Source organism: Orbicella franksi, chromosome 15 (assembly GCF_964199315.1).
Source record: "Orbicella franksi chromosome 15, jaOrbFran1.1, whole genome shotgun sequence".
NCBI lineage: Eukaryota > Metazoa > Cnidaria > Anthozoa > Scleractinia > Merulinidae > Orbicella > Orbicella franksi.
This window is the reverse complement of record NC_138159.1, coordinates 18168183-18184593: the sequence shown is the minus strand read 5'-3', so window position 1 is coordinate 18184593 and position 16411 is coordinate 18168183. Positions and strand designations below refer to the sequence as shown.

Sequence of the window (16411 nt, the reverse complement as noted above, 5' to 3'; positions counted from 1 at the left end):
TTTGATCCGCGAAACGTGACTTTCGCCCTCGTAGCATATGGAAGAAACTTGAAATAGCTTAAACCAAGAAAGTTCTTGGCCATACCGGCAAAAGAAATGAAAAAAGATCTCAGAGGGCAAAAAATTAAATATCTGGTTAAAATCCAACACTAATCATGAAGAATCGGCTTTGATCATTATATGACATGCTCTTACGAATCTATGACACAAGTTCCCAGACTCTCATACTTGTCATGAAGCTAAATTTCCCGTGAGGTGGTCAACTGGTAACTAACCTTCAACAAAGCGGTAAACAAATATGGTCCAATAACCTCCCACGCTATAATCGAATAAACAATTGTCGGATCGCCCATGTCTGTTATATGTCATGTCACCGTTCACCCCAGTCCAGCACTCGTGGCGATATTCCACGCCGAAATACCAGAGGCCAATTTCATACACTTTAGTAGCACACGCGTGAATTATGCTGGCGAATGAATTGGCCAAATCTGTCTCGTTGACAGAGTACTTTGTGACTAATACCGGTAGGGCGCGTAGATAATTGTCTTTGAAACAACCAACTGGTTCATACGGATGCATTGCCGATGTATCTGTGTAGAAAAAACCGTTTAGTAGAGAAGTCAAGCTATGAATTAGTAACCTGGGTAGCTGGTGGTTCCTGATGTGCATTTCACGAAATGCTCTAAAGTCTCCACCGTCCCATTTGTCTTGCGGCATTTACTGCTAAAGGTCGCTCGTTTACCCCTTTGCTGCTGCTTTCTTTATTATTTTGCACCCGGGCAAATAATTGTCATAGCCATTTGGTACAAATCATCAAACATCCTGAAAATGAAAGGTAACTCAGCTCCGAAATGAAAAGGAAGAAACGTACTAGAGCGTCAAAATAAGCTAAAATAAATTTAGGGGAAAATCTTCAAACAAAGACATCTACCTGTACATTTTTGTAAATTGCAGCTCTCTGTAGAGATATTTTTCCCTAATCGAGCTGAGTATAGTAAAATTAAATAGTGAACTGTTTGTTTAACCGACTACAAGATGTCCAGTGTCAAAGACATTAATATTTTAGTCGTTCATTTCTCAAAGATACTGACGTGATACCGTCGACGCGCTTTCAAGATCTTACTTGACAGCGGAAATAAAAAGAAAAAAAATGTGACATGTAGATAATGTTGACACTATGTGGAAATGCAGCAAAATTCAGCTGTATTACCCGCGGAAAACTACTAGCTTCTCATATCCTCAGGGGAAACGTAATGTGATCTTTTTTGAGGGAAATTTTTTTCTCCGGTCCCATGAGAATCGGTCCCAAGTAAGAGCTATTAAAGTATTAGGTTTAGAAAAAAAAGGAAAAAGAGCTAATTACTCATCATGCGATCACGATTCACAATGGCTGGTGATCACTTAAAATATTCAGATATGTCAATAAAATTGGGCACCCGTTTATTACGATAAAAATTGTCTATAACTTTTACCGCTGAATTTCAAACTTTTTCAAATTTTAATTTTTTTTTATTCATATGTTATAATATTTACCTTTAAATTTATTTTTCATTTATGTGGAATACCTGTGAATTAGTTGATGTGTCGACATTCTATTGTGTAATGTCACACCTGGATAGCTAAGCGAGCTACACATTATAATATAGATAGGACCCTGTGCGCGCTCTGATTGGTCAAAAACCCATGTTTTATCAGAGTATAAAACATAGAAAAAGCGTGTTTTATTGTTTTTCGCCACATTACCGCTACATCATATAGCAAATGAAGAAGCGTAAGCCGTGTATTACACTGTAATAAAACACTCCGAACATTTGAGAACACTCGAGAAAATGTAGAAAACACTTTCCTGTGGTTCGTGTTTTCTACATTTTCCTCGTGTTCTCAAATGCCCGTCGTGTTTTAACACAGGGTTATACACAGCTTAGGCTTCTTTATTTGTTAAATAAACTTGTATTGTATTATTGTATTATATTTTATTGCGAAAGTAATATGATTTATAAGTAATTACAAATCTATTGGAAGAAAATGTTTTGGGTTCCGATTCTAATCAAGTGCAAGATCAATATTCAGATTTAGTCAAGACTAAAAGCAGAGCTCCCATAAATTACTAACCATCTACTTGACACAATAACCTTGAAAGAATTTCATCAATAAGTATTTCACCAAACCGATGCCCTTTGATATATTGGGAGCCTAAATGATTAAAAAGTAAGTATTTTACCAAACCGATGAATTAAAGAACAACAAAAAATCTCCTTTTCATAGCCCTGACTCGCTTAATTACTCCACGACATTGTTCAGTACTCTTTCGCCTCCTTTCTCTAGCCCTGTCTCTCTCTCTTTTACGATCTTCTTGGCTACTTCTTTGCCTGTTAATTCTTGCTCGCCGGCTGTTCTCTTTCATGTTCTGCTTCACTTAAACCCTGTCTTGAAAACGTAATATCAACTGCACTATCGTTTGTTGATATAACAATAGAAGTAAGTTTTCTTTTCTTAAAACGGAAATTTCTGTTTTCCATAACGATGGTTAATGTGATTTTCATGCTATTTCCCGCCAGAAAAACGCTGGCTGCCCAAAATGGATTTCCTGCCAAATGGTTAAATTTCGGGAAAGGGCCTCTGCAACTGTTATGAAGGCGAGAGTCTGTTCTCACCCGGTCAGCTTGAAAAGTTGCCAAAGTTAGAAATTTCAGAGCGGTCCGTACTCGGGGTCCAGATGGGAAAATCTGGACCGCTGGAGCACATGCGATTAGCCAATCAGTTTCAAGAATTTAGGATTCCTGACCGCTGAGAAGCTGGAGAAAAGATCAGAAATGAAGATTTAAAAATACTGAAAAACAGACGTGTTTTTTACATTCTGTTATAACTTTCTTGACTTTCTGTGAAAGTGGTCGTGTAGTGGAGGTCGGTGGATCCAAGATAGCGTATGTTTTGGCGTCATGTGATCATAGCCAACGTAAAAAAATGTCACCTTGCAGAGTAAATTGATGGTTATCTACTAAATTCAAAATAATCTAGATATGCCAAAACGAAAGCCCGATGGGCAGATCCCCTTTTGTATGATGGTGGGGGTATGAATCTACTTGTACGGCTGAGAAACGCACAGTGTCAACTCGTCATCATGTCGAAATATCTTACATGGAAATCAACATGTAGTTACAAAGTGCTTTCTAACTCCGTTTCTTTGTCACCGTCAACGTCATAACAGGGTGCGTAACTATAGTTTGCGTCAGCCATATCCAAATAAGGACAATGGTGTAACATCATCCGTTCAAGTTGTTTCCGGATTACAGTGAATGAAGGCCTTTCCGCGGGTTTTTCTCTCCAACACTGTCGCATCAATTCATACCTGGGAAAATGAGTGGCATGTGTCAGTGATCATTTCATGAAAAGAACGGGGTGAGGTAAAAAGGAAGCTTACATCTCATCCGAGCACATCTGTGGTTTTTCCATTCGGTATCCAGCTTTAAGAGCCCCAAAAAGTTCATGATTACTTATGGTAGGATATGGCGTCCCACCTAGATACAAAGAAAGAAGGATATTACAGAAAAAGATCACTTTTGGGGGCACGAGAGCACGTTGTTTAGGGCGCTGGTAGTGTTATAACCTTGCGTTCCCGAACTCAAGTCCACTCCCCTTTCCACCAGCTACATTTGTGATCGGTTGCACCGATTTTAATCCCTCCGTCATGTTTGTAAATATCCAACTGGTTAGCCTCTAGTAAGCTGGGATTACAATGATCTCGTCAGTTTGAGTGGCAAACTTGAAAACTTGCCTACTAGTCATAACTGGATGAATTTAAGTACACTGATTGCTATAATCATGCATCGATATTAATTCCATATAGTGGGTCATGCAGGCTAGATTATTGAATATGCCTGACAAGTGATCTACAAATGAAGTCATATAATTAATTATAACCCCCTGAACTGCAGTCGTGTGAAACATGGAGTGACAAACGTCGTGAACTGATCCTAGCCATGATCTAGGAGCAGCTAGGATGCAAAATTTTTGTCAATCCACCGAAATAGCTAGTCAAAAGTGGACATGATGTACGCACCGATTGTGAAAATCTCCCAAAGTAGAATACCATACGCCCACCTGTTGAGATAAATAACACAGACATTGGTAAATACGTACCTCGAAGAGGAAAGGAAAAAACGGAACTGTCGATCAAGCTAAGCAACTTGCCTAACTTGGAAAATTTGCCTGAAAATACAGGTTCATTTTCAAGTAAATTAAACTCATTTTCACATGAAAGGCTTTAAGCGAGGACTTGTTTTTAAACAGAAGCACAAGGTAACTCGAAAATGGCCTACTGGATTTGATTAAAACCGCTGACTTAGAACTTTGGGACTTCCCTCGCGGGATATTTTTAAACTTACACGTCGTTCTCTGCGTTGAACACTTGATCATGAATGGCTTCCGGTGACATCCATTTGACTGGCAGTTTTCTGTTCTTTGTAGCATGGTACCCTTTCTCGGCGTACACGTTACGCGACAATCCAAAGTCGGCTACCTTGACTAACTTGCCTTCACAAACAAGAACATTTCTCGCCGCAAGGTCACGGTGGACGAATCCTTTCCGTGACAGAAACTCCTATGCAAAATAAGAATGAGGTTTCGATCACTGCAACAGAAGTTGTTAGTGAAAAGGAAAACAACAATCTGCGAAAAGGGCCATCAAAGGATGAATCTTAATATTACAAATTGCAAACAATTTGGCAAATCTTGACATTATGCATGCACGTAATCCAGTTCGTACCATTCCCTTCGCTATCTGCCATGCGAACGTCATTAGGTCAGCAGGTGTGAGAGTATCATCGTCATGTAAGTTATCAGTATCAGTCTTGAGGGCTAATGTTGCACATCCAGCTCTGCTTTTGTCCATGGTGCACTAAAAAGTTATAACACCTATTTAACGATTAATTAGCCTCCACAGCTTTCAGCTGTAATCCTCCTGCAAACTTTGAGTGGCATGCACCCTGAAAAACCTTAGAGAAGATAAATTCCAACAACTGCTTCTAAATAAGCGTACGCAAAAAAATACGGAGCGTTTCCATGGAAACGTTCATAAGCCGTGTAATTGTTACTTTCGAAAGCCAGAACATGCAGTGCCACATAGCAAAACTACTTAATAACCTAGTTTGCTCGAGCCCTGCTGGGGAATATTGGTCCTCGTTCATTTATTTACAGAATTCGTTGCTCTCGGTCCGTACTACCACGACCTTGGGCCAATATTCGCAAGTACGTCATCCGTGCTCGTTTAGTAAGAGGTTATTAGACCGTTATGCCTTTCACTCAGAATAACTTGGAGAAGGAGTTGAATTCGCCATTACCGAGCACAAATCGATTTAGTGGGAGGAACCGGAGGATTTGAACTTCAGACCACCACTGGTTACCTCAGTCTCTCTTTTTGCATGGAACAAAAAGTGCAAATCGAATAAAACGAGAATAATTACTTCACATAAGTTCCCCTCATTTAACACTCCTGTGTTTTGATAACTTGAGTGGTGGGGCGCTGCTTCTCCCGTCGCTTTAAAAGCTTGTTTGATCTAAAAAGTAAATTAACGTGGTAAAACGGTCTATGGATTTTCAGGCGTTCTGTTCGACAAGAGTATTAACTCTCACAATTTCTCTCTCCACCTTAAAGTGTTAATGGCGTGGATACTGGCAAATTAGTAAAGCTAGGGCAACTTTTCTATGTTGTAGGGGCGTAAAATTTTCTTAAAATTCTACTTTATAACGTTTTGGTATAAAGCGAGCTCAAGGAAATAGATTGCTTATGAAACCCTCTCACGTTTTCCATAAAAAAAAACTATGATTAAACTACCATGTAAAGAAGGCAGCCCAAAGCAACTTAAAGAAGCAAAAGAGAGTCTGATCGAGGGATTGGAATTACTTTTCTGCACCCGTTCAATTCGGAGCCATATATTTCTAATTGGCTCGTATTTTCATATTTTCTGAACTTATAGATCATATTGAATTAGGACAGTACTGAGTTCAAGACTAGTTTGTTTAAAACCAGTTATCTTATTGTACCTGCTCTCTTCTTTTCCTGAGATATTGAAGTAAATCCCCGTTCATTGCAAACTCCACTACAAGGAACATGGGATTTGCCATAGTGCAGCAGGCCAATAAATTCAATATGTTCAGGTGATACCCGATTTGTTTCATGAGTAGTATTTCCTCTAGGAATTCTTGCATTTGTTCTTCTGTGGCACCATCTGGTGTAGCAAAAACAAAACGCGCTTGCCACGATAAGTTTTCGAAAAGGATATTAAACAAGATCAGAAATTTACGACTATTTCTAAATGTATCACTATCTGTGACATTTCGTTTTGTGTATTTTTAAAAAGACTTTGAATGGCTCTTAGAATAACCTCATCCACTATGCTCTAATGAAGGAAAAATCAAACATGCACCAATGCCTCTCCCGCCAGATTTTCCAGCCCTTTTTTCCAGCTTATAAGGTCTTGCGGAAACATGTCGCTCAGAAGATTATTAAACCGGTAATTGAGCTCATAAATTCAGAACGACGTGGTACTTGTATAGACTGCAAGATGTTTAGATATTGCTAGTTTTGCTCTAATATAATAGACATACAGTGTGAAGGCACACTTGTATGCAAATATGTCAGTAACTTCTTTGGAAGTGAAAATCGAAGCTGTATACAGTTGTATTACAGGTTGTAATAAGCTGAAATAACCAAATCATACTTTGTAACATTTTCACAGCAACGGTGAGGTCCATCTTCATTTGCTGCTGTTCCTTGTCCGTCTTGCGCTGGGGAGACTTCATCCGTGTTCCAGCCTCCATAGTTTGTTTCAAAAGCCTGCCACTGTATACTTTCCCAAACGCTCCTTCTCCGATAATCCTGTGCAAGGTAATGTCATCAAAAAGGACTTCCCACGGATCCTGGAACTGTTCTGAATTGGAACTGAAGACATGTACTTAAGAATCGATCAAGTGCCCAAGCTTTCAGCATTTATTGCGTAACACGCGCTAGTTTATGTAGCTTTATTTGTGATTTTCCTATATTTCTTTCTGTGAAATCCTTAACAGAACGAAGAAGCCGGCCGCTAAACACGATGAAAGTAGAGTCTGTACTGGTGGTTTTAATTTGTAGATGTTTGCGAATTCATGTCTTACATTACACCAGTGTGGAAATTTTCTCAGAATTTTGTAGACACGTTGAAGCCATAAAAGTAGGTTTTCCTTCGAGCTTGCGTAGATTACTAAAGTTTTCGCCCTAAGCGCGAGTGCGGTCGTACAGGTACAACTACATGGAGCCACCTTAAAATCATAAAGCAATCGATTTAAGGTGATATAACTTTTCTTTGTAATGTTTTCTTGAAATTTTTTTGGCTATGCGCCTCGAGAGTGGGAAAGTATTCAGTTTGCTTTTTTGTAGATTCATATTTATTGTAGTTTAGACCCGAACCTTATACTGCTTCAAGTAGTGTTACAACAACTTTATACCTCAGAACAAGTGGCCTCCGTAAGATTGTTTTCAGTCAAATCTTTGATATTACTTCTTGTGGTCTAGACAACAACCTTGTATTGTTTATTGTATTGCAACAAGTTTTTTACGTCACACAAGTGACCTGCAAGTTGCCCTGCACGTTCCTATTTTTTGTTAAATGAACCACACGTATGACGCCGACCAAGAGTATTCTTTATACTCACCGATTTTTTTTACGATATCTAAAAGCAAACCATAATACTCCACTTAAACATAGCAGAGCCAAAAGCGAGCTGCCCACAATCTTCGCTACCAGTGGCAAGGAGAATTCCCCAGTGCTCTGACCATGATAAGTCTCATTGTTGTGAAGGAGATTACCTCCTGTAGAGTCTGAGTACACTGAAAGAACGAAATACGACAACACCATGCTGAAAATGAATTTATTTTACACGAATATTTTATGAAATGTCTACTTAAAGGTGAACCACACTATTTTAAACTTGCTGTTATCATTTATATTATTTTAGAACGTCGCTTGTAAATTGCCTAGGAAGCTCGCAACAAGAATGTTGATATACCTTAATTTACAAAAACTTTGACAAACGCTATAGCTTAGTATCAACATTCCGACACGCATGCTAAATGATATTTTAAGGTGGAAATGACGTCTCCATATAATACGGACCTTAATATTCAGCTCTGGCCCTTTGGTGTTGTTACAAAAGAGGTTCGAGTGTATCCTTAAGACTAAGATTCACCTTAAAAGTCACATAATAACTCAGCTGCGAAATCAAAAGCAAGGAACATACTAAGCATCGAAATGAACCGGAATCATTTTAAGGAAAATCTTACAAATGAAGTCATCTACCTTTACATTTGTGCAAATTGCATCTCTCTGTGGAGATATTTGTCCCTGGGCAATCCTTTCCGTTCCATTTTGGCACTGGATTAGAGCATGTGCGAGCACGTGTCCTGTGTCCCCCTCCACACGTTACACTGCATGGTTTCCATGACGACCACTGGCTCCAACTGCCGTTCACTGATGATTGCAAGAAACAAAATCCGTGACATGAAGTGCCAAACTGCTGAATTTTGGAATTGTTAAAAAGTGATCGGCTTACGCTCCTAAGCGGCGTTTTCAGATAGAATTTTTGTACAAATAGAATTCGGTGTTCACACAGATGGCCAAAGCTCACGATGCGAGGAGTCAGTTATTTGTATAAATCTTTATGCGAACGTTCAGAGAAAACGTGACGTCTACGGCCGACATCTACTATTACATAACGACCGAGTTTTATTTCGCGAAACGTGACTCTCGCCTTGCAGCATTTGTAAGAAACGTGAAATAGCTTAAACAAAGAAAGTTCTTGGCCATACCGGTAAAAGAAATTACAAAAAAGCTGATCTCAGAGGGCAAAAAAATTAAATATCTGGTTAAAATCCAACACTAATCATGAAGAATCTTTCATCATTATACGACATGCCCTTACGAATTTATGACACAAGTTCCCAGACTCTCAGACTTGTCATGAAGCTAAATTTCCTATAAAGTGATCAACTGGTAACTAACCTTCAACAAAGCGGTAAACAAATATGGTCCATCTATCTCCCACGCTATAATTCCATAAACAATTGTCGGATCGCCCATGTCTGTTATATGTCTTGTCACCGTTCACCCCACTCCAGCACTCGTGGCGATATTCGACGCCAAAATACCGGAAGCCATTCTCATACACATTAGTAGCGCACGCTTGAATTATCTCGGCGAATGAATTGGCCAAATCTGTCTCGTTGACAGAGTACTTTCTGACTAATACTGGTAGAGCGCGTGGATAATCGTCTTTGAAACAACCGACTGGTTCATACGGATGCAGTACCATTGTATCTGTGTAGAAAAGACCGTTAAGTAAAAAATTCAAGCTATGAATTAGTAACCTAGATAGCTAGTGATTCGTGCTGTGCATTTCACGAGATGATCTAGGTCTCCACCGTCCCATTTGTCTTGCGGCATTAACTGCTAAAGGTCGCTCGTTTACCCCTTTGCTGCTGCTTTTTTTAAATTATTTTGCACCCAGATAATTAGACGTCACAGTCACATTGGTACAAATCATAAAACATCCCGAAAATAAAAAAAAAAGTGACGCAGCTTCGAAATGAAAAGCAAGGAACATACTAGAGCGTGAAAGTAAGCCAGAATCAATTTAGAGAAAAATCTTCAAACAAAGGCATCTACCTTTACATTTGTGAAAATTGCATCTCTCTGTAGAGATATTTGTCCCAGGGCAATCCTTTCCGTTCCGTTTTGGCGCTGGATTATAACATGTGCGAGCTCGTGTCCTGTGCCCCCCTCCACATGTCACGCTGCATGGCTGCCAGGAAGACCACAGGCTCCAACTGCCATTCACTGGTTATTAGAAGAAGCAATCAATTAATGACATAAAAGCTTGAAAAGTGTATATAAGCTGCTGATTTTTTTTACGGAATTGTTAAAAAAGTGATCGACGTATGCTCTAAAACGGCAATTTAAGATGGCGTTCTTGTTGGTACAAAACCGGACTTAACTGTTCACGACAAAAGGTATAGAGTTTTTATTCAATATTCCAATCCAATGGACTAATCCAAACCTACATATATGATATTAGTTAGCAAACAAACGATTTACATTCGTTTTAAAACAGCTCGCAAGAAAATTGTTATCCCATGGATTGGAATTATATTTGCCAGATCGATCAACAACACTCGCCAACCACTGATTCAAAAGACCAAACAAACCTGAAATAACTTAAACAAAGGAAGTTCTAGGCCATGAAGGTAAAAGAATGAAACAAGCTAATCTCAAATGGCAAAAAGAAACTAAATATCTGGGTAAAAGTCGACAATAATTTGGAACCGTGAAAAATCTTGGTTCATTTGACAAAGCAGAAACATTTCTTTACCTACGAAACTAATGTTTTTTAAAACCTTCATGCGCAGAAGCATGGGAACCATTATACGGCATGCTCTTACGAATCCATCGTGACACGAGTTCTCAGACTCTCAGCCATGTAAATGTCAGAGAGCTAAATTCCCTGTGAAGTGATCAACTGGTAACTAACCTTCAACAAAGCGGTAAACAAATATGGTCCATGTAGCTCCCACGCTATAATTCCGTAAGCAATTGTTGGATCGCCCATGTATGTTGTAAGTCAAGCCACCGTTCACTCCACTCCAGCATTCGTAGCGATATTCGACCCCAAAATACCGGAAGCCATTCTTAAACGCTTCAGAAGCACAGGCGTGAATTATGGATGCCAGTGAATTGGCCAGATCTGTCTCGCTGACAGGGTAGTTTTTGATGAATGTTGGTAGAGCGCGGGAATTGTTTTTATCGTTAAAACAACCGACTGGTTCATACGGTTGCAGCCCGGTGTCATCTGTGTAGAAAAGAGCAGATCATCATTAAGTAGATAAGTCAAGATATAAACTACAACCTGTATAGCTAGTGGTTCTTGCTGCGCATTTCACGAGAAGATGTTATGTCTCCACTTCCCCATTTACCTTGCGACATCAATAGTCGCTCGTGTTATCTCTTCGCAGTTTTTATTATTATTATTATTATTATTATTTTGCCATCTTGCGAAAACGGGGCGCCAAGGCAAATGGCCATACCGTTGCAATCATAAAACACAGTTCATGCAGCCGCGAGTTTCTCCCGCCTGCATATATGCAACAAGCGGTATAGCGGCTTCACAAAAAGTCCAGAGCCTTAATTAATTTAGGAAACTGTATTTTGATTAATTATTTCATTTATTTTATTTACTTACTGTTATTAGAAATATTTTATAGGATTTAGCTAATTTATTTTTATTGTAATGTAAGCGCATTGAGTTTGTTTAAATGCGCCCAAAATCTTTATTGTTATTATTATTATTATTATTATTATTATTATTATTATTATTATTATTAAAGATTCGCACAGCTATTGATGATATTGAAGCTGGTTTCGTCATTAGCTCCGGGCAACAAGAAGTTGCCTAGGGAAGCCAAGAAACACCCCTTGTTTGCTTTTTCTCTTCTTTCTACATCTCCAGCACCTTTCTAAGAATTCTTGCCGACCCCAGCAATGCACATCTCTGGATCAGTCCAACAGGAATGCCCACCTCAATGGCTCTCAGATTGTCATTTAATCTCAGTGGTATTGATCCCAATGCTCCCACTACCACTGGAATAACCTTTGTCCTCACACCCCACATTATTATTATTATTATTATTATTATTATTATTATTATTATTATTATTGCCTAATTTTTGAACTCTGTGAGAGATCCTCTAGAGAAACAAGCACGATGTATGACAGTAGCTTGCGACTACGATTTTGAAATTTTGGCACGTTGAAGTAGTTAGTATAGAGAGGGGCCTTAAAATATTGGCTCTAAACTTTGAAAACAGTAATTGAAACCAAAGTAACGTTAGAGTATATTAACAGCACTAGCTTTTCGTTGAAGTCAATTAATAATATTTCGTGACAGACTTATCAATTTTATTTCCGTTGGGTACTCCTTGATATTTAGCTTGTAAAAAAAGGCGAGTTTCTGTTGTGCAGATCCGAACCAGAGATATATTTTTCCTCTCGTTAATCACACAAAAAATAATCATCTATAATATTAAATGTTTCGAGAAAAAAATGTTTCCATGGACAATATTTCTGAGTGAGTCATGGAATAAAGATATAAAACTGACACAAAAAAGAACGCTTGACAGGAACTTTTCTATGGCCAAAATTTCAACATCATCGTTACTTGCAAAACCGTGTCTTATGATAATACTTACTTGACTGTGATGTCTTGTACTGCGAGATGCCTTCATTCGGCCGGGCTTGTAGTGTTACGATTCCGATGAAAATCAAAGCGCAGTGAAAAATTGGATTGGAAACGGTTCCTCGCTTGAAATTACCTCGGGAAAGAGTCCTCATTGCGATAGCTCTGAGGAGAAAAACAGCCGTTGTCGTAATTAACAGCAAACCTGAAACAAACCTCTTTTAATTTGCTGTTTAACAAGTGTTGCTGGGTTAATATTTCATTCAATCAACAATAATAAAATACGCTAGCAGTTGTTTATTTAACCGACTACAAGATGTTGTATCGAGGACTTTACGACGACTTAGTCAGTCAGGTTTCAAGAGCTGAAATATAAGAAGGCAAACTATAATAGGCTGGCGATAATATTTTTAATGTGGTTTCCCGCAGACTCTTTCAAAGTGTAAACAGGTTGGAAAACCAGACAAATTCAGCTGTGTTGTCCTGCGTCGGTCACCAAGCTTCTAATGCATTTGGGGGAAATTGCCGTTCGATTTTTTAGCTAGTCTTTATGCGACTTGGACCTAATTGGAAAATAATACAGTTTTCGCCCAGGTTGTAGACGAAAAGGATCTCACTAATTTTCAGTTTTTGTCGGCACGATTGATTCAAATGTATGACCGCAATCAATATTCAGATTTGTCACTAGACAACCACGTTATCAGTGAAACAATCAGAAAGATAGTTGTACTGTGTAGCTGTTCATTCTTATTATAATCTTCGTTCGCATTTTTTACGCCTTATCCAGCTAGGCTGGCCAATATGCTACAAGACTTCTAAAAAGACTTGGTAATCCAACGTTACACACAGTGCAATATAAAAAATGAAAACTTGGTCCACGGTCAAATATCCGTACATTTTTTTGAGCCAAATGTAGCCTATTGTTTGCATGTTTGTAATGGAAGAAACCGGTTAAACAAGTTAGTTAACCTCAACACAAAACACGGTTCAATGTACGTTTCCCGGGAAAGAGAAAAGTTGGACAATTTCTTATTTATATTGGTACCGTCAATTCAGCAGTTGGAGATCAGAATAATAAAGCAAGTTGAGGCAAAAACTCACCATGGTGACTTTTTTGGCCATTCTTCATGGTTTGACTTGATTTGTGAGTGCTACAAAAGCTCCGGCTTCATGTATAGACAGCGCTCTAGATCTTGCATGGAAAGGCAGACCTTCGAACGCTTAGCAACTATCAGAACAGCCATCAAAACGTGGCGGATAGTTGGATAATATTACGAGCCCATATAGATGATCCACCTATTTTTGAAGAGCTAAGTGAGTAAAATGAGCCCCTGACTCAGATAACTAACCTGAATTAAATCAACCACCTAAATCAGATACCCAGCTGATTCAAATAATCCAACTAAATTAGATGACCAACCTTCTCAGATCAACCAACTACCTCAGATGTCCCAAATTACTCAACCTGCCTAAATCAGATGACCAACCTCTGATTAACCAACTGACTAAAGTGATCCACCCAAATGAAATGGTCCACCTGACTCCGATGACCCACCTGAATCAGAGACCAGCATCACATAGCCTAACCAGCTAGCTCAGATGACCCACCTGAATCAGAGACAAACATAGGTCTAAGATGTTGTGATGTCATTTAACTTTATAAAAAAAAAAAAGGCAAATCGGTACTTGACGACTTTCTTAGCCTTGAAAAAAATCGAGACTGCGAGACGCACATAACCGCTAAAAAACGAGATTGCGAGACCCGTGAAATTTGGCGAAATTTTGCGAGACCATTGGTTTTTAAAGGACCATTCGCCACCCCTTGAATTAGATGATTCGCCTTACTTATATCGCATAAGTCAGATTGACCGACCTGATTCAAATGATCCACCTTCTTCAGATTTCCCATTTGAATCAGATGACTCACCTGACTCAGAGAGCTTGAAACAGATTACCCACTTGCGTCAGATGACAAATCTGGCTTAGATGGCCTCTGATTCAGAAGGCACACTTCTCCCAGCTGGATCAAATAACCTACTTGAATCAGGTAAATCAAACCAACTAATTAAGATGGCGGTCACTAGATGACCAACTTTAATCAGATGTTTCAGCTTACCTAAATGACCCTCCTAACTCAAATGAACGATCTGACTCACATGATCTACATAACTCAGATGAACCAACTGATTGAGACGACCCAACTAACTCAGATGACTCGCCTGATTAAGATGACTCCCTGAGTTAGCAACTGCATGATTAAAAAATATTCAAACACATTTTTTGGCCACATCTTAAGGGTGGTTTTTTAGTGGTTTTTCGTATCTGGCGTAGCACAGGTTCTAAACTGCATGTTAGAGCGGTTTTCATTTGAGTGTCGAAAGTAATTAGACAATTACTTTGGTTTTGGTTTTGGTTTTGGTTTTACTACGGTTTGAGATTGGCTGAGTAATCTAATTGGTATGTAACTGGTTTGGTTTTGGTTTTACGACACTCAATTGAAAACCGCTCTAAAACCAATAGTTGTAATTAGCAAGGATAAAGATTGTGTTATAAGACGGAATACGTCTACGTTAGATGACTGACTGACGCATCCTTAATAAACTATTCACATTGAATGTCTCGTGTTAGTGTAGTCAGAATCCATATCATCCTGCAGAGCAAGTTGAGGGCTATCTACTAAACTAGGTTATCTAATAGGTACATTCTGAGATCCATTTACCTGCCTGTCCCAATATTTAGGTTAAAGAACCATTATTTCTTAAAATAATCACAATCGTGTCGTGTTACGCTCGAGGCTTAAGGCCACTTCATGAATGAATTGGTTTAATAAGAAGATTGTTGAAAATTAGTAAAATGAAGGAAAGGAGTAAGTGGGTTGAAATAGATATTTTGATATTAAGCTTTGGCTGTTTTTTTTCTGTCCAGGAATCCTCTACTGTGCTTTAAGATTTTTTGAAGCATGTCAGTTTTAGCCCTATTTCGGATCTCCACGCGTGCAACACACGCGTGAACATTTCTCGAACTGGCCAGTGTCTGGATTGGAGATTCCCGCTCATGTCATTTTGCCTTCGTCTCGCGCATCCTAGCGCGTTTAGCAATGTGCCCCAGTCGCGTCTTAGGTCTCGCAATCCTTAGCTACATCTAATGGGTTTTCGATAGATGTCAGTTTTGGCCTTCCTTAAAAACTTTATATGTATTTTGCACGCGTAGAATTCTACCGAACTGGACAGTGGGTGAGTTAGAGATTCTTGCCCGCCCATGCCATTTTTGTTTCTTCTGGTGCGTCCTCGCGCGTTTGGCGATGTGCCACAGTCGCGACTTCGGCGTCCGGATTCTGAACTATGCTTAACAGGTTTTTGAAAGATACTAGTTTTGGCCATTCCTTAAATCTACACACCTGTATTTTACGCGTGGAAGTCTATCGGATTAAAGAGTGCCTTGTTTATAGATTCTCGCACATGTCATTTGTCTTTCATTTCGTGCGACCTCGCGAGTTTGGCTTTGCCCCACGCTGGTGTTTTCAGTGTCGGGATCCTTGAGACGATTAAGAAGGATTTCTCGTTTTCCAAGATTTGGCGTTACTAGCCGTTTTTAAGGCGAAGGTCGACGTCATTCCTATCAGGGACTTTTTTTTCTCACCTCTTGTAAAATTTAAAATTGCACAGTGCATAGGTTAAAGATTCTCGCCCATGGCATTTTTTTTGTTCTGGCGCATCCTCGCGCTTTTGGCGATGTGCCATACTTGCGCTTTTGGTGTCTTCATCCTAAACTATGCTTAATGTATTTTTTAAAGATGCTAGTTTTGGCCCTTACTCAAATCTCCACACGGGTATATCACTCATGGAAGTCTATCAAATTGAACATTGCGTTGAATGGAGATTCTCACTCATGCCATTTTTTTTTTTTTTTCATCTTCTGCGTCGTCGCTCGTTTAACGATGTGCCACAATCGCATTTTGAAGTGTTTTTGTTGAAAGACGCCATTTTAAACCCTGCGTCAACTCTACACGTGCTTTTCACCCAGAGAATTCTACCAAATTGAACAGTGCTTAAGATGGCAATTCTCGCTAATGTAATTTATCTTTCATTTCGCACTCCGTTCTCATGCGCTTAGAGATGTGCCACACTCCTGTTCTCGGTGTCGAGATCCT

The 16411-nt window shown here is 39.2% G+C and overlaps 1 protein-coding gene across 1 annotated transcript; it reads right to left on the bottom strand.

Moving 5' to 3' along the window:
• Positions 1 to 3302: 3302 nt before the first annotated feature.
• Positions 3303 to 12562, bottom strand: LOC145469435 (uncharacterized). Its single transcript, XM_081453156.1, has 13 exons — positions 12275 to 12562; positions 10561 to 10878; positions 9699 to 9869; positions 9036 to 9350; positions 8334 to 8504; positions 7690 to 7864; positions 6720 to 6940; positions 6043 to 6227; positions 5463 to 5555; positions 4766 to 4897; positions 4386 to 4600; positions 4061 to 4101; positions 3303 to 3349 (listed from the first exon to the last, which is right to left on the bottom strand). The coding sequence occupies exons 1-13, from the start codon at positions 12414 to 12416 to the stop codon at positions 3339 to 3341; spliced, it is 2190 nt and encodes a 729-aa protein (XP_081309282.1). The 5' UTR covers positions 12417 to 12562; the 3' UTR covers positions 3303 to 3338.
• Between the last annotated feature and the right edge of the window lie 3849 nt (positions 12563 to 16411).